Source organism: Calonectris borealis, chromosome 2 (genome assembly GCF_964195595.1).
Source record: "Calonectris borealis chromosome 2, bCalBor7.hap1.2, whole genome shotgun sequence".
Taxonomy (NCBI): domain Eukaryota; kingdom Metazoa; phylum Chordata; class Aves; order Procellariiformes; family Procellariidae; genus Calonectris; species Calonectris borealis.
The window spans coordinates 147,130,013-147,153,415 of NC_134313.1; the positions used below are offsets into that span (position 1 = coordinate 147,130,013).

Below are 23,403 nucleotides of genomic sequence, written 5' to 3' on the forward strand. Positions count from 1 at the left end.
TTTGTATATGGTAAAACCGGGGTGTAGGTTAGAAAGCCATCAAGCATGGGTGATGTGCCCGTACTAGAAGTACCAGTGTGACATCTGGTGGGCGCTTTTGGGGACAGCAGTAGGCTGATTCCTTCCATCTTTAGCTCGGAAAGGTCGTAAGCAACGAACAAAAGGAGCAAAAAAGCTAATATAAGGGACAAGGAAAACAGCATGGACTATACATGTGAGAAAAAATACAAAAGCCACAGCTAGAGGAAGAAATTTTGTGTTCACTGGTATGGCTTTAAGAGTGTACTCAAGTATGATAAAGTTTCGTGACAGGAACTGCAAATACATCTCCTGTTGGCCACTTGGGGATGCATGTTGCAATATTGGAGGATTTTCTCAACACACACCCCGTGTAGTAACAAAAACAGTAACCAAAACAGGCACCAAGGGGAGACATCATGATCAGGAAAGTGATTTTTTTCCACAGGGTGTGGCACTTTCACTCCAGATGTGCTGAAACTTGTGATTTCCCCAAATGCTAGAAACTCCAATGCATCATTTGTGGTAGTGGGGTAATTAAACAAGCAAAGAAAAAATAAACTTTATTTTCCTCAAGCCATTTATTTGCATGCTGTTGGGTGAGTCATATGCAAACCAGCCCAAGTCATTTCCCCAGTAATTCTGCCAGTCTCATCGATTATGGAAATTACAGATCAGCAAACGAAGATGAATTCTGGTAGCGCTGCAGTGGTGTCAACTCAGTTCAAGCACTAGACATGGACAGAATAAATGCTATCTGCCTAGATTCTCAAGAAAGCTAGAAGGTAAGAATGAGAGCCCAAATGGACATCAGGCACCTAATGAGTGACAATCACAGAATTTAGACACTTGAAACACCATTTCTACGTTCTACATGCTGGTTTTCTGCCCAGAAGTACTGCCCCACGGCTGACTAACCAGCTATGAGCTTATTTCCCACCTACCACCATTTTGGTACTCAAGCAGAGCATAATTCCTATCTCCTCTGACAGGACCGCTTGGCAGAACTGAGCTCAGTGCAAAACGTGGGGGGGAGAATAGCACAGTGCCACTTTCTTGCATAATTAATACACATCTAACCTCTAATGCTTAGGGTTTCACCCACAAATTGGCAAAAATGAGTTTTAGGCTACCTGAGAACAAGTTAGTGCTCTAAATTCCTAGCTTAAGGGAATTTTGTAAAATACCATGCTTCAGCTCACATATTAAAACAAAGCCACTGTGCAACTGAAAATTTAATCAAGAGAACAAACAAGTGGGATCTTTGTCTTTAGCCCACAGATCATGCATTTCAAGCTTGGCCTCCTGGACTATTTGTCCATTTTTCATTAGATAGCCACAGGTTTTTAAAGAAATCATTCAGAAAATAGGGAGTGGAACCAGGAATACCCTTTTCTAGATGGATACCCGTGACATTGCTTCAGAAGAACCAGGCTTCGCAGCACTTTCTATTCATCTGCAACTGGGAGTTTACAAGCTAACGCTTATCTTCCAGCCAGTACAGCTGAGTCCTACCCTGTAAGAAGGTAAAGTAGCATTATATATATTCTGATTTATATCAGAACATATATGCTGACACATACTATTGTAAAAAGTGCTGTACAGAGGGAATCAGATGCCTTATTGCTGAATTTATTCTGTGCTGCGATCATTTATATGCAGATCATTTTCATACTTCGGCTTCTGTCTGGCAAAAACAGTGCAGATCTGGATCCTGACCCCATGTTATCCAACCAAGGATTAAAGGAGCTTGCATGACTTGCTCTAGTTCTCATCAATCTGTTTTAAATTATCCAAGTTTTCAGTACTGAAGGTTTTGAAATAAGGTATGTGGTAAAGGAATAAAGATCAGTTGTAAAGTGATATGCAAAGTAAGCAGAACTGCAAATGTCTTTTCCAAGTCATAGGCATGTATCACTGTTATCTTCAGATATCTTTATAATGTAATTACAACTTTAGTTAAAGACCATCTTGGGAACCATCTGATTGCAAGCTGCGAGATCTTAGAAATTAATGTTGTTACTGAAAAACTACATTTTACCTTTAATTCTGTAAAGATCTCGTGCCTGGGGAATATATATAGCACAAACTGCTATATATATAGCACAAACTGCTATATTTATTATGAAACAGACGTGGTAAGTTGTGTTATTGTACTGCATTGAATAAAAGCTGATTGTTAGCCTCAAAAATCTCAGTAGCAAAACCTCACTAGCTGCATCATCCACAATTAAGGTTATCTTGCCTTAGGCCTTCGGCGATACTCTTGCTGATGCCCAGTGAGTGATGAAAAATTCCCACAATGCTGAACACAGAGGAAACAAAGAAGGGAAGGGGTATGGGGTAAGGAAGTTGGTCACCACTGAACCATCTGTTAAAGAGGTTGGAGCTGGGAGGGAAAGTCTGAAAGTCATATGGGGTTGGAGAAAATTCAGGTAGCTCAAACTTGACAATCAAAATTTATAGAAACTTTTAATCTCCATACTCTTTTTACCTATAAAGTGACAGAAATGCCTTCCCCCTATACCCTACCCTTGCAAGTACATTATTTGATGATTCCAACATAAAACTTGGCTATTACAGAAAATCCCTGTACAGAATAACTGGCTGCAGAACTGAGTATAAATAATGTGCAGTAAATAGAAAAAGAAAGGGTGGTGTCAAAGAGAAGAAAAAGCAGCAGAACAGTGGAGAACCATTCATTCTGGGCACCGAGTGAGGCACTGTATTCTAGTCTGTACTAAATTTACCTTTCCACTGTTTGAATGTATGCCTCTTCTCGAGTTATGGCAATTAAAAGGGTAAGGAGATTATTTTTTATCCCTCCTTAAGTAATACACTTATTCTCAAGTTTTTATCCCCTCAGATGTGCTAAGTAAACACTTCAGGAAATTCGAACTTTAATTCCCTGTCTCCTCCCTAGCTTCTTTCATTGCAGTTCTGGAAAGGACAAATTCCACACCCGGCTTACCAGGAAAGCGTGACGCCTCACCACACCACCACCGAGCTCCCAGCCGCGACATCAGATGGGAACGTAACTGGCAGCATGGTGTGGCTCGAGGCTTTCAGCTCAGGGTGGCTGAATTCCCACATCATGTGCAAGCTCATGTCAGGGTTAAACGTATCCAGACTTAGTGGGGCAGAGGCAGGGAAGAGGGGCAAGCAGAAAGTGTGACTTGCAATGGGTTTAAGCTAGCCTTCGTCCACTGTGAGAAAGGGTGGTACGTACAATGAATGTGACCTGTGATCAGATTTTAAGGCAGTAATGCTATATTACTGTATCTTCTTAACATCATTATTATGAAGAATCTAGCAAAAGCTATGGAATGTAAACTGCATACATAATTTTCATTTTCTAAACAAAATTATTTTACTTAGGTCTTTTCTTAGGAAAATATAATGAATTATCTCAAAAAAAGACAATAGTACTAGCATTCTGTGTTGCTTGACTTCTGTCTTCCCACTAGAGGGATTACATATTCTTTGAGATCTGCAAGATCAGTAGCTATTCATTCTACACAGATTTCTTACTGATGTATTTCTTATGCAATGATCTTACTATAACTTAAACAGTTATCATAGCTCAGTAGCCCTTCAGAAGGCAGATGTGTACTTGTTAATCTCCTCGAACAGCCTTCCTTTGCAGCCTTCCTTTTCCTCAGATAAAAACTGAATAAACAAATGCACCAGCGCAAACAAAATGCCTACCCAACGAACCATATAAAATACATCACTTTGTTACATCTGTCTCCTAAGTATTTTGCTTATGCGTGGTTGAATTGAAATAATCTTGCAAATATTAACTACTGAGTGCAGTGTTCATTGCCAGTAGTCTCAGTAGAAGGACTGCAAATGAAGGATGACTAGGTATTTATGCTGCTGAGTTCAAGTACTAAAAAACCCCCCAAACTCATGAAACACATCTACCTTTTCTATACAGCTACAGTGATACAGTTGTAATATCTTTATCTACCAACTGGTCTGAATCTTATCTGTTTTTTTCTCACTAAAACAATTAAAAGTTCCTTCCTATTATCTTCAAGCTATTGGCAATACATACATACTGTTTGACACTTTGCTTATCAGTGTATAAGTCTTCAAATCTTATCACTTATATTCTTTGCCACTTATTTTCAGTCTTTCCAGCCTTCAATATTTTTATCACTGTACCTAGATCCTATTCTAATTAGGAAGGCTTCTTGCCCAGACGTTAATATATGTACTCTAACAAGGTTCAGCACAGTGTCTCCAATAACCTACACTGCACATGATTAAGTCTGGTAAACAAAACTATTTGACCACTGCACAGTTTGGTATCAACAGACGCTTATTCAAATACTCTTGTGAGACAGGTATTTCTTCAGCCGAAAAGCTAGCCAGATTCACTACTTTGTTTCTCAGCTGCCTGAAAAGATGGGCTTTCTATATGCTATCCTGTGTGATGAAGGTAGTAAATAATGATTTGCCTCCTTCATTCGGCACCTCTATTGATTATTAAATTTCACAGAACACCATAGTACTTGTTTTCATGTTACTGGCAACTATCAACTGTATCAGTGTAATTGGTGCTGAAATAATAAAAATATATGTCTGAAAGCCCTGTTTACTGGATGACTTAGAAGCTGAGAAGGGTGACTCACTGTTAATGAAAAGTTTACTATAAATTAGCGTGATTAAATTAATAAGATCCTACACAAATTTATAAAGTTCTTCAGAATTTTGCCAACAAACAGAAAATAAAATGTTATGCTTTCAGATTTCTGACAGTAGACCATTTACCCTGCAAGGTCTCCATCAGCAGATTTGTTTCAGTCATACAGACTCTAGCAAATAATTTCTCATCCTCTTGCAACTTAATTAAATACCTCTCAACATGAGGAAGTTCTAATATTTTGCAAATAAACAGTCCAGCTCAGGCCAAGCTGTGGCCATTTCAGGTGGCATTGCTTCCTGGGGTACTGAAGCAAAGGAAGAGTCAGTCGGATTAAAGCACGGGTTGTACCAGCAAGTTCCTCCAGCCTGGAGGAGAGGAGGACATCAAAGCTGAGTCCCCCAGCTAATCGCCAAAACCAGAGCGGCCTCAGACTGAGCACTGCTGGTGGGACCCAGCACGAAAGGGCTTCCTAGCTCCAGCGGGACACTGGCATTCCCCCTTCGTTCCTGCTCCAGAAGAATTTGGACCTACAGACCCAAGAGAAAATTGTACAGCTTATCTATTTTCTCTGTCTTTGGGCCCAGCGATAGGTGTTCAGACTTTGAAGAGAAAGCTACAGTACATGTTTAATGTAACGATGCATTCTGTGATACATACACACGAACTACTGAGTTTATGGGCTTTATGGCCTTTTTGTCAATCACGAATGCGTGATTTTTAAATAATTTGACATCAACAGAGGCGATTCACCGGTGAACCTTTTCAGTGCTTTCCAAACGCCTTAGTGGGTAACAGCGCGACACAGACGCCCACTCCCACAGCAGCCGCAGTCCCCGGGCTGTGCCAGGGACCCCACCTCTGCTGCCTGGCGCTGCGGGCGGGCCGGGGCAGCACCGAGCCTCTGGCCTTCCCGCCGCCGCTCCTTCCCGGCTGTCCGGTGGTTACCACGGGCGCTGCCTCCCGTTGCGTGTCTGACAACTGCTGGCAGGGACACCCCGCAGGCGAGCTGAACCCGCTCCCCTCCGCCTCCGCCGCCCCCGCGCCTGATGCCGCGGCCTCCAGCGCCCGCGGCCTGTAGCGCCCGCAGCACTCCCCGCCTGCGTCCCGCCCTGAAGGAGCCGCACCGCCCCAACAACACCGGCAGCGACGAAAAACGCAGGGGAAGGGGCCGACCCGCCGCTCCGGCACGGGCGGGCCCCGAAGCAGCGCCGCGCCGCCCAGTTGCTGTGGGGAGGAAAAGCCGCCTCCGGGCCGGCGGCCTGTACCACCCCGATGGGGGTGGGGGGGCTGGAGGGGGTGGTCCCTCAGCTCCCGCCGGCACCGTCTTGCACTGCCCGGCTGCTCCGGTGACTGGAGGCAGCCGCTTGCCCGGCACGGGTGGCAAAGCTTCCAGCCCCGGCCCTTTCCGGAGCCCGCGGCCCATCCCGGTCCCCCCTTTCTGGCCGGGTGGTTGGGGCCGGAGGAGGCCGGACTGGGCAAGGGCAGGTGCCAGCGGAAGATGGCGTTTCCCGGGCAGCCGGCTCCCGGCGGCGGTTTCTACCAGGGCGGGGTGAGCGGGGGCTGGCGGCGGGCTGAGCCCGGGCGGCGGGGGCTGGCGGGGCGCGGTTGCGCCGAGCCTGGGCTCGGGGCCGCCACGGCGGCGGGGCAGCCTGGCTGAGGCGCGGGCGATGGCGCTGGGGCGGGGCAGCCCCTTCCCTGCCTTTCCCCCCTCCCCGCGCACTGCCGGGGACCTGAGGCGCCTTCCGGGCCGTCCCGCCCGCGGTGAGGGGCGCCGGCCTCGGCTCCCCGGCGGCCCGATGTGGCCCTGCCCGGCCGCGGGGCCTCCGGCCGAGTTGGGGGGGCGCGGCTGTCGTACGCGCGGCGCAGGCAGGGGTGGCTTTGCAGGCTCTCTAGGCGGGGGGACGCTTCGCCGGGGCGGGGGCGTCGGCTTTCCGGCCCGCCCGGGGAAGCGATGGGAGCCGCCTCAGGCGTGGCAGTGCCCGGCCCTCCCGGCCGCCTGCCCGCCGCTCCTTCGCGGGCAGTGCTGCTGGAGCCGGCCCGGGGCTCCGCCCGCGGCAGAGGGGAGAAGAGAGGAGGCACGTTCCTGACAGGTGCTGCCGGTGGGCGAAAGTCACTTCTGAGGGTGTCGCTCCCCGAGTCGGCTCCCCACGCGATCCCCCCGAGCGAGGTCTTGTGTCTAATACCTTGTGTAAAGCTGTCTTCGCTTCATAGGCCGATAAATAGCTAAGCGGCTTTGGAGAATAAGGTACACCTGATGAAGCTCTGTCCGTCTCCAAAAAAGGCATATTCTTGTCCCGGCAAAAGATGGGTATCGACACTTTTACACAGATTATTGGTTCAACTCAGTCAAACAGGATTATCTTCTGTCATTCCATGATTTTCAGTTAAGAATCGATTTTATTTAAAAAAAATCCATGCTTAATGCATATTCTTCAAGTATTTTCCCTAGAGATCTGTCTTGCTCAACTTTTTTGAAGTAGAAAGAAAAATCTGCGGAGCCTTAGTAGCCTTATCTTCAGTACCCCGTTTTCTGCTAGTAGTAGACTAGAATTCAACCTTGATGAGATACACCATGCTGCATCTAGATCAGTTGATTGCTCCTTTGCAAGGTTATACACTGACCTACTTAAATTATAATAAATGAGTATCTCGATACCAAGATTGTGTCTTTTTTTTTTTTTTAAGGAATTTCTTTTTTGATTGGTCTGACTTTTTTTGCATAGTGCGTATATGAAAGTTGATTCTTAAGTACAAACACTGCAGTTTCTTAACAGTTAACTGAATCATTGATTTAAAATTAATTTTCTTCTTGATTTCTGAAGTATGGAGGAGCTCCAGGAGGACCAGCATTCCCTGGACAAGCTCAGGATCCTTTGTACGGTTATTTTGCTGCAGTAGCGGGGCAGGTAAGCTTATAAAATGTTATTTATTTCTTGGATTTTTTCTTCTGGGGAATAATTTCTGCATTAGCTTTTGGAAAGAGGAATGCCTAATATTTGCAGTGAGGAAAACTGTTTCAAGTTTTTAAAAAAAAAAACAAACCCAGAATGGTTTTACTTAGCCTATCTGCTATATATAGCATATAGCTATACCGTATAGCTATATACACACAGGAACTATACAGTTTGAGTAATGCTATTAGTTTCTATATAGTGTGTGGAAATGCATACATATATATACACGCACATGTACGCATGTATGCGCTATATTTCCTATATAAGTATATACAGGGACTATATAGTTACATGAAACATTGTAACTGAATTGTGGCTCAGCTCGGGGTTGGGGAATGCTGTCAGTTTCAGGAGAAAGAAGCCAGAAACAACGGGAAGCACAGGCTGTGGAGATGGCCTGGCTAAGAGCAGGAAATGCTAATAAGAAAGAGATCATTACATGATCGTAATAGACTTAATAGACTCACAGACGGAAAAGCAGTCTTGAGTTGTGCCAATATCTGGGTTTGCTGGTAGGATAGAGTGATTATTCTTTTAGAGGAAAAGGCATTCACAACTTTCATTTAGGCCTTTCTTTTTTCCTCCCTGTCATTCTGCACTGCATTTTTAATTTCTTTCCTGTAATTTTGTGGCAGATATTGTTTTTGTATGATTATGGATGTTACTAGAAGTAAGTAGTTCTTGAAATATATTACAAAGTTTAGGAGCAAATAAGTTAGGTTTATTGAGCTGAAGTTCTGTCTTTGTTGGCCATACGTATAGCTATTTATTGCACGCTTCTAGGGTGTGTGCAAATCTAAACCTCTGCTCCTGGATCTGTTATCCACAGGTAGACATAACCACAGCATGAAAGTTTGAATTCAGCAATATTAGCTGATGTTTAAATTCCCAGTTTAAGACTGTAATTTGGGTTATTTTTGTTCTCTATGTTACTCTTTTGAATTAATAATGCCTCTTACAGTCTATATATTACTTCTTTAACATTGCTTATGAAAATATGTAGGCCATGTATTGTAGTAAAGGAGAACACTGGAACGACCTATGTGTAGCGAGGCAGCCTCTCTGGTAAGGTGGAGCCCAAGCTAAATTCAGCTGAACGTGCTGACAGTTTGCCTGCCAGCTGAGATGCCTCTGCATCTAGGTGCCACCTGGGTGTGTGCCAGGAATCAGCTGTGGAGCCAGTAACTGACACTGGAAAAATGAGTAAGCTCCTCGTGTAAAGAGAAAGGGAGGTAAGGGCAAACAGGATGCAGCCCTGTGGAGAAGAGGTGGCAGGAGCTGGACCTCAGCAAAGCATAGACCACCCCCAGGCTTCTCAAGTGAGGCATGGTTACTGAAAGCTGGGAACCAGTGAGCTAATGGGTATGATCGAGTTAGCGCTTAAGAGTGCTTCAGTTACTATTCTTAAATACTTTTTATTTGTAGAAATTATTCCTTATTGAAATAAACTGGGTAGCTTTTAAAATGTTATCCTTAGAATTGTAAGAGTCAGTTGCAGAGACCAGTGGCTGTGCAGAAGTAAAAACTGTGTAAGGAGACAGGGAAATGGAACAGATAAATTATCAGTTGCTTTTACAGCCATCTGTGCAAGTCTGTAAAAAGCCACATCTCACAGTTTTCCATAAGTATTTACTGTAGAATTAGTAAAGTTTTTGGCTATGGTTTGCTGCTTTCTGTGTTGTTTTTATGCCTATATAATCTATAATGTTATGTCTGAGCTTTCTTTGAAGTAGTTTACAACAGAGATCTTGTCTTAGATTTGAGGAATTAGTTTTCTTTATTTAGAGAAGAAAGTCAAAAGTATTTTTTCAAATCTTTATTAAATTAATTGAGTCTGTCTTTGTAGGAAGTAATAATTTTCTTTTTTTTAGTCTGTTTGCAAAGCCCCTGTGCCTTGTCTAGTTCTACTTAAAAACAAAACAAAACAACCCAAAAAACCCTAAGCATCTTTTTGCTAATGTTAATGATGATTACAAATCATGCTCTTCTGTCTTCTTGACTATTTTAAAGTTATGCAGATCCTGCCTTTGTTTCAGAAGGCACAAGGGCTTTGAAGAGATTTGCTGCTTAATATGCATGGCTATTTCAGATCTCTTTTTTTTTTTTTTTTCTTAAATTTTCCTGTGAATGTAAAGTTTTAAATACATCTGTATAGTTAGACTGATGGAGTAGTTTGAAGCAATTTTGGGTTTAGCTGCCATTAATTTTACATAGAATCAAAACATTGTTGATCTTTTTTTCAGACCTTGTCAAATATCATTTAACATATTAACTGCTATTTGTCCTATAAATAATGATACTTCATTTCTGAAAGTTACCTGGCTCTGCCATTCCCATTTAGTTACCTGGCTCTGCCATTCCCATGCCATTTAGTAGCATATCTCTGTTCTTAAAAAAAAGAAGGAAAAAAAAAATGCTTACTGGATTTAAAAACATAAGGAAAATGCTGAGGCAAATAAATTTGTTTCAAATATAAAGCAACTCTTTTCCCTATTTAATGCTTTACAAAAGTCACGTCATTTTTTATATTTACAGATACGATGTTCCATCCCTAAATGAGGTTAAATTATACTCAAACTTTCTGTGAACCGAACTTCATGTTGGGTGTGTGAGGAATGTGACCTAGAATTCCAGCTCCACTTTTGACAGCTCATTGTTTTCCATGAATTGGCAGTTGCTTTCTCTATTTGGCCCTGAGCAGGATGCATTGGAAATGAGTCATTTTCCAAACTGTGCAGATAGGTATCTTTCCTGCGTTTGTTTTGTTTTTCTTTCAAAGTTCTTTGCTTTCTGCTTTTGTTTGTTGTGCTAACAACTTACTATTCCCAAAAAAACAGGTTTTTTTAGATTTGTAAGTTTTAAGGCTGTCTTGAGAAGAGGGTATGTATGATCTGGGTTCTAGGTTTCCTACTGTAGCAGTGAGATCATAAACGTATAATCTAAAGTGATTGCAATACCCACTAAGTTAAAATTAGTACTTTAAGGAAAGCTGTCTTTCTGTTCAAAATCTTGCACCTTGGTTTCTATGCAGCTGGCTCTCAAGTATATGCTACCAATATTTGATGTGGGTTTGGTTTTGTTTTTTTTTTTTTAAAGTTAAGTTTATAGCAAACCTGCCAATCCTGTTCATTTTTTAGTACATCACTAGATGGGAAAGCTAATGCATATTGCAAAAATATCAACTAAAGAAACATCATTACAGATATGGGTTATAAAAGGCAGTTTCTGTCATATAGCAGACAGGTAACCAGTTGTTTTTTGAAGGGGTAACGAATGCCCCTTAAAAGGGAGTGGGTACTGGGAATAACCAGCCTGGGAGAGGGAATTAAAACAATAGCTGATACATCTTCTGTTATCGAAAGGATGGACAAATAGATGCTGATGAGCTACAGAGATGTCTCACCCAGTCAGGGATTGCAGGAGCATATAAACGTAAGTTAATGATTTAAATAAGCCAAAAGCATACTAATTCTTATGCCATCTACTAGAAAACACTTGTAGTTGTGCCTTCTGCAGAGTTTTTTTTTTTTTATTTGCATGGTGGAAGGGCTTTCTTTCCATACGGATTGCTTTGAAACATAAATTCTCTGTATTCAGTTCTGTGCATATAAGACTTCCCTTCTCAGCCTCCTTAGTTCCCCACTGCTGAGCTGTGGAATTGGAGAAGTGTTTTGTTTTGTAATGGACAGCCAATTCTTAAAAAGGTGTTTTGCTTTGTTTTTAAATTAAGCTTTGATATGGACCAAAAAATTCTGTGGCAGGACTCCTGTTGGGATACCTAGTGTGTTCAATTTACAAAATTGAGCTTCTGTGAATAAAACTGGCTTCCTCAATGGTGTCTATGGTGAAATTTAAATGACCGCTTTGTCTGATACCCAAAACCTTTATGGATTGAGATAAGAGCAAATTAATTTTAAATATAACTTGAATTGCCTCCAGATTGTCTGCTGTCAGTTTTTCTAACAAGTAATGATTAAAAGCTCTTATTTGGATCGAAATATGGTATGGCTATATACAGTGGAAGCAATTATGTAGTATTTTATACATTATAATATATTGTCAGTATATAATAAAAAGCAATTTAAAATGTAACATTTAGACAAACAAAACTGAAAACCATTCTTTTAATATAACTTATTTTTCCTTTTTCTAATTTAATCAGCTTTCAACTTAGAGACTTGCAGACTCATGATCTCAATGCTGGATGTATCCTTCACTATGAAATGTAAACATTTTTGCATTACGTAAGCAAAGATGAGAGGGTGCCCAAAATTTAGGAAATGCTTTGTAATTCCCATTCAGCTCTTATTTGATAAGTAATTATGATCATTATAATTGGGGAACTACAAAATTCTGTTGTAATCATTTTACTGGATGAAATTCTAATAAATGAGGCTCTCAGTGACTGATCTTCTTACAACAAGTGGTATCCCTCTAAGCCTAGGGGACATCGAATGTATGAAGAGTCAGGTCTGGCAGCCCAGAATAGAGTTTTGTGCAAATCGCTCGTTGTGCTTTTGAAATTGGACAACATTGTAGATGTCCTTCCTAATGAATTAAGCATTTGTTCTACACAGCCTGAATACAATCTAAGTCCCCCTGAATCCTGTTCCTTGAATGAATTGGGTTTGAGTATCTGATGAGATGGTATATGGCATTGAGCAGTAGGACCTATGGGAGACTTAGGTATACTGTGCAAGGTTGGAATCTTTGGAGTTTTTTATTCAAAACTTAAATTGTCAATGTTCAAATGTTTTGCTATTTAAAAAGAAAAAAGCAGAAATGAAACTGGAAGGGCTGTTAGCTCACCTTGAACAAACCACTTAGAATGCGAGACAACTGATATTATTCTAACTTAAAGTAGTTTTTCATTTGGCATCTATTTTTATTTCAGGTATGTATTTTATTGGTAACAATTACACTGCGATAGGTAGAAGAGAAGTGTGTGAACTGAGTTAAATTCACAAAGATCAAATAGTTTTATCAGATTTCGCTGAGAAGAAGTGGGGAGAGCAAGTTCTCTGACCTTTGGTTTTGGTCAGTAGTATTATCTCTGTGCTGTGGGATGCTGTAGTTAGTTTTCTACCAGAAAAATTAATAATAGTAAAATATTGTTAATACTGATCTTCAAGAAAGAGTTTTTAACTACAGGTGATACAGATTTCCATTGATGAGAGGGCTTTTTTAAAATTTTTTAAGTTAAGAAATGTTTTTCTTAGCTTTGGACTCAGAGGGATATGTCTGGCACACTGGGATTTAATGAGTTTAAAGAACTCTGGGCTGTGGTCAATGGCTGGAAGCAACACTTCGTAAGTTTTGACAACGATAGAAGTGGTACAGTGGATCGTCAAGAACTGGAGAAAGCCTTGATGAATATGGGTAAGTTGTGAAATGTTCTTGCTTCTGACACTGATTTACGGCATTTCCCAGTACCAGTTATCATCCTGCAGTAACTGACACATGATATTTCCAATTAAAAATGTGTTGGATTCTGTTAACTTACCTGTCTTTTCAATATAGACTTTTTATTTTCAAATAGGATTTAGACTGAGCCCACAGGCAGTGACTGCAATCACAAGGCGATACAGCACTCGTGGAAAGATTACATTTGATGACTACATTGCCTGCTGTGTGAAACTCAGAGTTCTCACTGGTATGCTGGATTATGGCCTTGTTACTATCATCCCCGTAATATACTTTTATTTTACAAAATCTAGTCACTCAGTTATCTCAAGTTCAACTTTAACTTTTATGTAACACAAAATGGGTTTCTTTCAATAGAGTTTACATGCAGAACTGGAACCATTGTAGATTATGATTTTTTTAAATCCCCATTGAAAAATGGACTTAAAACTAATGCAGGATTTATTCCAGAGACTAGAAGAGTTATGTTACCAAAATTGGGAAACTATATTTATCAACAGAATGTAAAGGGTTGTATATGATAAATATGAAAATGAAGAACGGGCAATTAAGTCTTGGAATGAATTACAGTGTTCTTCATGAGTTCTCATTCATGTCACTTGGGGCATTTAATGAAAGTACAATGCATTTTAAAAAAATTAACTGTGTAATTCTTCTTACCTGGTTTTTGTTTTGATTTCTTAATGCATTTTTGCAGAATGTTTTAGAAGAAGGGATACATCTCAGCAGGGTTTTGTGAACTTCCAGTATGATGATGTAAGTGAACTTTAAGGAATAAGTTAAAGTTACAGGGTAAAACTAAAGAAAAACTTAAAACTGAAGACAAACAGTAATGATTTGAGTTTATGCCTGTCTTCCCTACGCTGATGGTGTTACCTGAGAGCACAAAGGTTCTGGGTTTTGTTGAGTATTGTCTCAAAGTTTTCACGTATTTTATAGAGTTCTGTAAAACGTTGTTGTGCATTTTTGTCTGGACTTCTTACCAGCATGATCCAAGAAGATCTAAGAGGCTACGTTGCTTGCTAATATCACTTTCTATGACTTTTTTTTTTTCTTCATTTGTTTTAAGGCTTGGTAGGCATTTTTCCCAGGAAAGGTTGGGGGAGGTGCGGTGGGGACAGACACAAATCACACTCAGTCAGGCTTGTAGGTCTTGGCTTCCTGGCTGCATCTGTGCAGGAAAAGGAGAACACCAGATTCAAGTATTCCTGTTTTTTTTTGTTCTTGTTGTTATTATTAAGGAGATGCTTTGTTTTAATTAACTATTAGCTAATTTTCATATTTCATTTCAAAGCTTTGTTGTTCGTGGTCTGAATTCGTTTACAGAAAAGGGTAGTGACAATGAGTATTTTAGGAGAAAAAGTGAAAACTTGGTCTCCACCATACATCTAATAAGTGGTTATTCTTTTTTCAGTTCATACAGTGTGTTATGAGCATCTAAATCAGGAAGGAAGCTGTGGATGATCACGATTAACATTCCAGTTTGTGTTTTGCTTTGCCAAATCTTCCAATGATTGTGTATCTCAATATTGGAAATTGCATATTCTATGAAGATACTGCTTTATACACTTGCATTTTTTTAGTTTTGACAATGACTATAAACTACTCATGTACTGTCATCTCTAACTTTCAACCTGTGACTATTAAAGATGCTTTTTATTTTCATAAACTTGCAATTCACTATATGTAACTCAAATTATGCAGATAGTTAGTTTTTCTCTGTGTGTTTACTTTTTTTCCTGTGATTCACTAAAACCTGTTCCTGGAGTGCAGCTTACCTTTTTCTGTCTTAAACAGTATCATGTGTATGACATAAGATGATACATATTCTTTTGTCTTTGACAGCGTAAGACAAACTGAAAGAGCTTTTGGAATGATCATTTTACGCTGGTCTGTTAGAACATCAGTAAGTTTAAGTTGCTTATTTTGGCAGCTAGCTATTTACAAGATGAAGTCTGTGACACCGGGCACTGAGTGTAGGACTACCTGTTAGAACTTCAGGGACGCGACAAAACATAGCAGAGAACTCTGCTAGCAGTGTGCTCTTGTATAGGGGGCTTTTGTTCCAGTAAGATTCTTGCTGTTTGTGTCACTATATAAAACATTTTTAAACATACAAAAACTACGCTGTGTCACTTTATACATTAACTTTCCCTTTAACAATGAACTTCTAAGGTGCCACACTTCAGTTACATGTAAGTTAATGTTTCTATCATCTCCTCCGCTTTAAACCCTAACAAGTCGCCTTTCCTGCCTCTGTAAGCCAACGAACATACAAGGGCCAAACCCCACTTTGAAAAATTCTTGCCAGATTACTATTTCAGATGACAGCAGTAATTACCAATGCTGTAGAATTTACATGAAAGCAGATATGGAAAGGCAAGACTTTCTTTGCCCGAGATTTTTCAGGGAAAAAAAAGGGGTTTTGTTTGGTGGGGGGTTTCGGTTGATTTTTTTTTTTTTGAGGGGGAGATTGACATTGTGTGGGAAGAGGGAGCAGCATAACAGTATGGAGGTAGTTGAAACTTTTTTCCCAATGAAAGAAGTTAATGAAACTTTTGTTAATTTTGGTCACTTCTGCCTACCACAGAGGAGTGATAGATGTTCTTTTGTTAGCCTTGTGAATGCAAAGAATGCCAGAAGAATGTTAAAAGGAGTGTATTTCTTATATTAGTGGTTTAGAGCTCTTTTGAGGAGGAGCCTTTGCACTAAGGAATGAAAGCAAAACTATACATGCGTGTGTGTCTATATAGATACATATGTGTGTATGTCACTGGACAAACAACAGAAATAATTCTCGGAGCAGAAATCCTGCTTGAAGATACTATTTTATACCCTAGCTTCCTAAGAATACTGTAAAGTCTAGGTCTCTAGTTTGTGGGCTATAAATTCAAAGCTGGCTGGTCTCACCTAAAGAAGCAACTAGTACTTACCACTTCAATTCAGAATCCTTTGGATATTGCTTCTAGTTTCATTTCAGAAGCCAGTTCTCTTTCTGCCCTCAAAAATGAATTTTAAAGGCATAGACATGATTATACTTCCACATTCTGATAATTGTACACTGTCCTGTTGCACATAAAGTTGGGAAACAGACATGGAATGCTATAGAAAGCATTTCTAACATGACCAAAGTCCATAAAAATTTGTTTGACTGAAGTAGCCAACATCAGTTCTGGTGTAGTTCAAAACTTTGACAGCTGACAAAGTTAGTAAACTGAGCAAAGGCTGTTCTTCCTGTAGGGTTTTGATTAGACCACTTCGCATAAACACAGTATTGATCCTTACACTGTTAATTTTACCCCAAAAAGGATGAGGCATCTTTACCAAAATGCTCATTTCCCACACAACATCTGTCTCATACTTCTGCTTAATCGTGTTTCTGATCTTATACTGGGTTTGGCTGGGATGGAATTAATGTTTTCTTTATAGCAGCCTGTAGGGTGCTGTGGTTTAGATTTGTGACTAAAACAGTGTTGGTAACACACCAGTGTTTTAGCTGTTGCTGAGCAGTCTTGTACAGCATCCGAGTCGTCTCTGTTTCTCACCGTGACCCCAGTGAGTAGGCTGAGGGTGGGCGAGAGGCTGGGAGGGAACGCAGGGGGGACAGCTGACCCCAATGGACCAAAGGGATATTCCATGCCACATCACATCATGCTCACAACAAACCTCGGGTAGGGGTGGGTCAGTCTCTCCGAAGTAGCTGTTGCTTGGGGACTGGCTGGGCATTGGTCTGCTGGTGGGAGGTGGTGAGTGACTGCCTTTGCATGGCTTTTTTTCCCCCCCCTTTTTTTCCTTCACTTATTAAGCTGTTTTACATTGATCTGCAATTTTTTTTTGCTTTTGCTCTTCCAATTCTCCACCCACCACAGGCCTGAAACTACTAATGAAAGAAAATATCAGGCAATAATGAATACAATGTTCTTGAAGATAAGTGTAACTTACTAAATGATCTGAGACCCCCCCAGAAGTTCCACACTCCTATACAGGTATGAAGTTATGCAATAAATCACAAGAATTATTGATGAAATAATATGTGGGAGTAAAATTGCACCTACAATTAAAAGCTTGGCTTGAAAAATGTGTTCAGCTTATTTTGCATACTTGGCTTTTTTTTGGATGGGGGGGGGTTACTTTTTTTTTTTAATGAGAGGCATAACAGGTGCCTGGAGCAATGAAAGAAGAGGACCAATAACAAACACGCTAAGTCTTTCCCAGTTTATTTCCCCAGAATGAATTACTATTTTGGCACCAACCAGCTACTGGGTAGTGAAATACTGCAAGAACAACAGCATAAAACAGTAGGGTTTTCTTCAGGGATCTTCTAGGAAACACAAAACAGAAAACTGGAAAACAAATTGCTCCAAAACCAGGAACAAATTCTACCTTACCCAAGAAATAATTGCTTTTTGTTCTCCATAAGCATTTCAAAAATCCGTGGTATTCACAGGGACTGATAGGATAAATCATCTTTCATGTTTAGACATAAACAAAGATTATAAATACGGTTGCTAAGGAGTGATTACAGAATTTGCTGTCATCTAGCTAAAAAAAAGCCACTTGAAACCTACGTGAAAATTTCTTCCCCATTAAGAGTAGATTCAGTGGGCAATTTGAATATGCAAGTTACCTGCTTTAGAGAAAGTTATCTATAATTGGGAATTCAGTGTTTCTCTTTCCCAAAAAGCATCCGGGGAAGGATGCTTATGTGCTACTAAGTGGGGTGATTGCTCTTGACCTTTATGCAAACATTTGGGCATAGTTTAGACTGTGGATTATTTTTCTAGGTTGCCCTCAGACACACAAACCTAAGGAACAGTAATTTTAGATTGCCTTGAGAACAGTAGGACCCTAAGACAAAGACTGGGATGCTCTCAGGATCATTTTCAACCCTGGAATTTGAAAAACATCATCTGTATTCTATTAAAAATAGCATTTGTATTCTATTACTAGCCATTAGCCTTTTTTTTCCCATGCACGCAGCATCTTTCCAGAGACCTATAAAACAGGAAATGCTAAATATAAGGACTTAGGAGAACAAAATACAACAGCCTTTGTCATTGAAAGTCACTTTACTGATGTTACAATATGTTAGTAACATTGAAAACCACAGGCATTTGTATTAAATACTCTCATAGAAGTGGATACTGTGATGCTGTTATTAAAAGTGAGCAGGAATTTAGAACCCCAAATTACAATTATTAGATTTTATAAAAAGCAACATTTTGTTTAGCTACATGAAACCCAGATTCATTCACTTCAACAGCCCAATGCCTGTAATGTTTATGACAAAAATATCATACTCAAAGCTGGAAGTTGTAAATTGCAATGCTTCATTTTGGTGTTTGTCAAAATCTTATGTTTCTATTACATCAGGTATGATCTTTAAAGGATTTTAACTAGCAAAGACAACAATATGGGGTAGATGATTGGTTGTTTTTGCTAATACTAGCCCAGCCCCAGTGGTGAAACTCGATTCTCCTTGCCTTTCTAAATGCTTTCTCAATAAGGGCTAGTATGAGTGAAAAAATAGATAGCTTTTTTTTACAGCAATGCCCAAGATAAACATTAGCACAAAATGAAGCTGGCAGAGCCAATTGGTATATACCACCTCAAAAGCTTTGCTGAAAGAACTGATCATACTGTAAATAGTGTTTTCTCCAGCAGATTAAAAATTATGTAATGCTTTGCTATTCTGAAAAAAATATTTTGCATTTATGCAACAATAAAAATAAGTACTGTATTCTATATAAAACATTACCTATTGTAATATATCTTTACCCTTAAGAAAAGAAAAATCAGGTTATATATTCACAGTTTGATTATGTTCTGGACTGTATTTCCAAGCATAAAATATGCAGTCTCTCTACACAGGCAGTGAGCAGGAGTCCTTGTACCAATTATCAAAATAAATCAATATTTACTGTTATACAGAGCCTTACAGTATTGCATGATTAGCTGCTAGCACCACTATACTTACAAGGTCAGTCAGGCCTATATACAGAATTTCTAACGTGGTTGTAAAAATAGACTCTCCATGCTAAAGTTAGAATATATAAGGTCTTAAGGCCCCATGTTAAGATTTTTTTTAACCAAAACTTTATTTTTTTTATTCAGAGGAATACAGAAACAAAAAAAAATTAGCTTGTTGCTTTGACATTTTATGCTGTAGTAATTAAAAATAGTGTAAGACACCTATACGTCTCCCTTAGAGAATGTGTTTCTTTTTAACTGCTCCGCGCTTACTTTCCCCAATCTTCCTCATCTCTTTCTGAGTTATATTGCAATTACGGCCTGTCTACGTAGCAGAAGTTTTTAAACAATTTAGAGCTGGCTTAGCTAAAGTGATTCTGAAACTGGTGTAGATTGGATTTTAGAGAACTAAAACCACTAGACCTGGCTAGGTGAGCCAATTTTGAAGTCAGGTACAAAGTTTCTCAAGTGTGAGCAAACAACCACATTTCTGTGTTCTGAACTTATTTTTACTGCTTGTTTTGATTACTTGGCTGAGATAACATATTAATGTTGATTGTTGGAGAGCTTCACTAAATAGTTGCAGAAAACTTGTGGAATGACAAGATACCACGTGCTGGGTGTATGAGCTACTGTTTCCAAAGCTTTAGTTTACATCAGCATCCATACTTGAGGCACCAGAAACGTTTTTCGTAAGCTGACTTGGAAAATATTCAGGTCAAAGGAGTTTCTTAGTGTAGATGATAGGAAGTATTACTTAATTTCCTGTTGAAATCACACTTAAGAGTCCTATCTGTGTTGCAACTATGTCTACACACTCAGTTTCACTGTTTCCTTCTTCTCGACTCTATTAGGATAATAGTTATGTGCACACAGGAACGTTACCCCAGCATGCAGTTATGGGATGACAAGCTGTACATATGTGTGCAGTTCACTTATATTTGTCTTCAGGAAATCTGATCAAAGCCAAATCCCGTATTGCTGATGTCTCATATGGTTTGGAAACCATGCAAATTGTGGGTCATCAGCTCAGCAGTCTGATGGATAATCCATTCTGGACAAAAAACTGGCTTCAGGAGAGACCAGAATGCTCAAGCTCTTTAAAAATGAGGTAAATAACCTCACACTGTGGTTGATAACAGTGGCCCAAACAGTCTGCTAATGATACTTAAGTAACAGATACTTAAGTAACTTAGAGAAAGACATGGATGATCTTCAGACTTAGAGCAAGAGAAATAGGACACAGCACAACTTTCAGGTTCACAAACTCCACGATTAAAGAGGCTTAGCCTTCAACAATCTAGAGGGTGAGAAAGGACGGCTGAGCCACAAAATGGTTTTACCAGTGCAAACTGCACATGAGACATGAGGCTCCATCACCTATGCTGTAGCAAGAGCAAAAGATGTATTAACAGCACTAGAAAAACCTTATCCAGGACATTGTGTGGAAAGGCGACTTTGCAGCTTTTCGACCTTAGCCAACCAACACAAGAGGCTGTTAGTGGATGTAATTATCATTCATGGAGATGCTTTTCAGCAGGAGCGGAAAGGAGACGGAAGAGAAGAGAACAGGAGCTCGCTGAGTTTTACACTGGAGTTTGGCAAGTTTGCTTACAACAGCTAGGTATGGGATTCAATGACAGAGCAAGTCTTAAGAGCTAACCTGTTATCCCATAGGATTACAGAGTCTCATCGTTTCATGTTACATCCTATCCTATTCATTACACAATGAAATAACTGCAAATTCTGTCAGAATTTGTAGTATATGCATGCCTGTAATAGTGTATGTACCTCTTCTTAGCCCTGGTTTTGAAAACAGTTATCACATTGGTGTTGACAAGACCACTCAGTTCATTTAAAACCAGCAACAGGGATTCAGGTAAGAGGACTTCAGTACACTAGCTATTGACACAATTTCAGGCTATAACCCACAGGTCCATTTGTTCATTAGCACAATCAAAATTATCTAATGAGTACATCAGCTTAGCAGGTTCAACAGCTCATAAATGAAGAACAAAACTCTTAAGTCATCTGGAAATAGCTATCTTCAAAGTCAAGTCACACTTCAAATCATGTAACTGGCAAGTAGTGACTTAGGTTCACAACTTATGCAGAGATAGGCTGTATAAAATGAACAACCTCTTTAAAAGTACTTATTTAAATATAACAAAATTATATGTAAATTATCAATCAATCACAACCATTTCTGGTAAACTGCCTGAGTATATTCACCAAAAGTCTACAGTATGGATTACTGAAGTTCTTATGTCAACAAATTCAGAATTAGCAGGTACATTTTTACTTGTTAAACTGTGGAATCAGTGTGCAGCAGTATTATGTGGATATGATCTCTATTTTCCAGTCTCCATCAGTTAGTCATATTAACTTTATTTTAAATTATACAAGATTCTTCTCCCACATGTTGAAATACATAACCCTCATCCTACGGGTCCTATGCTCATATGGACAATTACTTGTAATGTATTGAGAAGAGCTGATGACCTCCCCACTTCAACAGGCATCTACAGCATAGCTGGCAATAACTAGTTCATTTATTAAAATAAAATTGAAAACAAAATAAAAGCATGAGTCTCAATGAGTCAAAATGACTGAGCTATCCTATTGACAATACAAGTACTCTATTTTAGACTGGATGAGGTATTATGTGGCAATTTATATTGCTATTGCCAGTGTAACTAACTACAGTGGATAAAAATATTTGCAATCTTCAAGATTATTAATCTGGCAGCTTTCCAACACACTGCATTTTAGAAGTAGGAAACCACAGAATGTGAGCAAACAACTTCTCTCTCTGACCTCCACTGGCTTTGGAGGCTCACACAGCCCTACTAGTTCAGGTTTTGTGCAATGACAAGGTCTCCAAGTTATCAACCTGATGCAAAATTCTCTGCAGAAGAATTTTGCAAAAACCCAAGTCCTGTGATGTTCTCATTCTAGACCATCAAAGTGAAAGTCAATATTTATTTAACTTAAACTTAGTGCTCATAACTAGACTTCCAGTCACTACCTATCTCCAAATGTGAAAGTGACTGTTAAAGTTACACTACACATATAACTGTATCATCATATGCCACAAATGAGTTATACTAAAACAAGAGAGAAGTTAAAAGTACATACTACATTGAAAATACAGTCAGGAGAGCCATTTGTTTGCAAAACAAGAAGCTATGAGCATTACACAAAGAGCCAGTATGTTATATCCAGTTCAGTCTGCCAAATCTTGCTGCTTCTTGATAAGGCAAAATGGAAAACGAAGAGTAAACAGTGGTAAACATAAAATACACATAGAAATCTAACAGGATTATTCAAAATTACATGCCAGTTTGTATCCAAACAAAATACCATAAAAGGCACATGATGAACGGTCCAGTTACTAAAGACAAGATACTAATATGTGAGGGAAAAACAGCTTCCAGGCAACAGAGTAACACAGAGGTTATCGGGTTACCATAATGTCCTAATGTGGGTGAACTCCTTGAGGCTCCTGCTCAAAGTCCAGTGAAATCAATAAAAGACATATTGATTTCAAGTGATTATGGCTCAGGCCCTAATTTCATGAGCTATATGCTACCAACTATCTTTAATCCAGTTACCTACACTCAAAGTAAATCTTTGCAAAAAATATTCTTCAGTGCTGACAGATATTTACTCTTCACAAAAGTGCAGAATCTTTTCCTAAAGCAATTACAAGTGATTGGGTCCTTCCAGATGGTCTGTCTGCATCCACTTGTACTCACTCATATTTGTCTTTCTCCAAAATACTTACCAGAACCTGTCGACTGTGAAGAAAAATCATTTGAACTCCAACACCAATATTTTGTCATAATCCAACACAGAGCCTAATCACAAAATATAGTGTTTCTAAAAATCTTACATACTTTACAGTTGCTGACATCTTTAAACATCTCTTAATTTAATCTTACATATATTTGACTTTATCGAGAGACTTAAAAGTTAAAAAAATATATTAAAAGGCTGCAAGTGTTGGGTTCACTTATTAAAGGGAATACATGAAAGAGGTAGAAGATTCAGAAACACCATAAATGTTCCCGTCACAATAATATCTAATTGATCACACGGCTGTTGGGCAAGGTATTCAACTGCACCACACAGAATCGGGTGTTTTATTCTGCAATGGTACTACCTGAAACTAAGAATTAGTCAATTTTGGAGAGCTGGAGAATTATAAACTGATCTAATACGGCCCAGTTCCTTACTGACTGAAAATTCCCAATCAAAAGACATTTGTTTTACAACAACCTTTAGAAGTCTCGGGTGTTAGAAATCTAACTATCCACTTATACACAGGATTAACATCTCCATGGTAAAGGGTTTGTTCCCGCGTCCACCCTGTTTTTTTAG

General features: G+C 39.6%; 1 protein-coding gene across 3 annotated transcripts; it reads left to right on the forward strand.

Moving 5' to 3' along the window:
• The first annotated feature begins 5,850 nt into the window (after positions 1 to 5,850).
• Positions 5,851 to 17,130, forward strand: SRI (sorcin). 3 transcript variants are annotated; one of them, XM_075143812.1, is made up of 8 exons: positions 5,851 to 6,221; positions 7,495 to 7,578; positions 10,989 to 11,058; positions 11,789 to 11,832; positions 12,858 to 13,005; positions 13,166 to 13,279; positions 13,748 to 13,806; positions 14,465 to 17,130. In XM_075143812.1, the coding sequence occupies exons 1-8, from the start codon at positions 6,171 to 6,173 to the stop codon at positions 14,489 to 14,491; spliced, it is 597 nt and encodes a 198-aa protein (XP_074999913.1). In that variant the 5' UTR covers positions 5,851 to 6,170; the 3' UTR covers positions 14,492 to 17,130. The 3 variants fall into 3 exon arrangements, with proteins under 3 accessions (XP_074999913.1, XP_074999915.1, XP_074999914.1); XM_075143813.1 differs by lacking the exon at positions 5,851 to 6,221 and adding an exon at positions 6,422 to 6,917; XM_075143814.1 differs by lacking the exon at positions 10,989 to 11,058 and having other exon boundaries at positions 5,896 to 6,221.
• Positions 17,131 to 23,403: the final 6,273 nt, after the last annotated feature.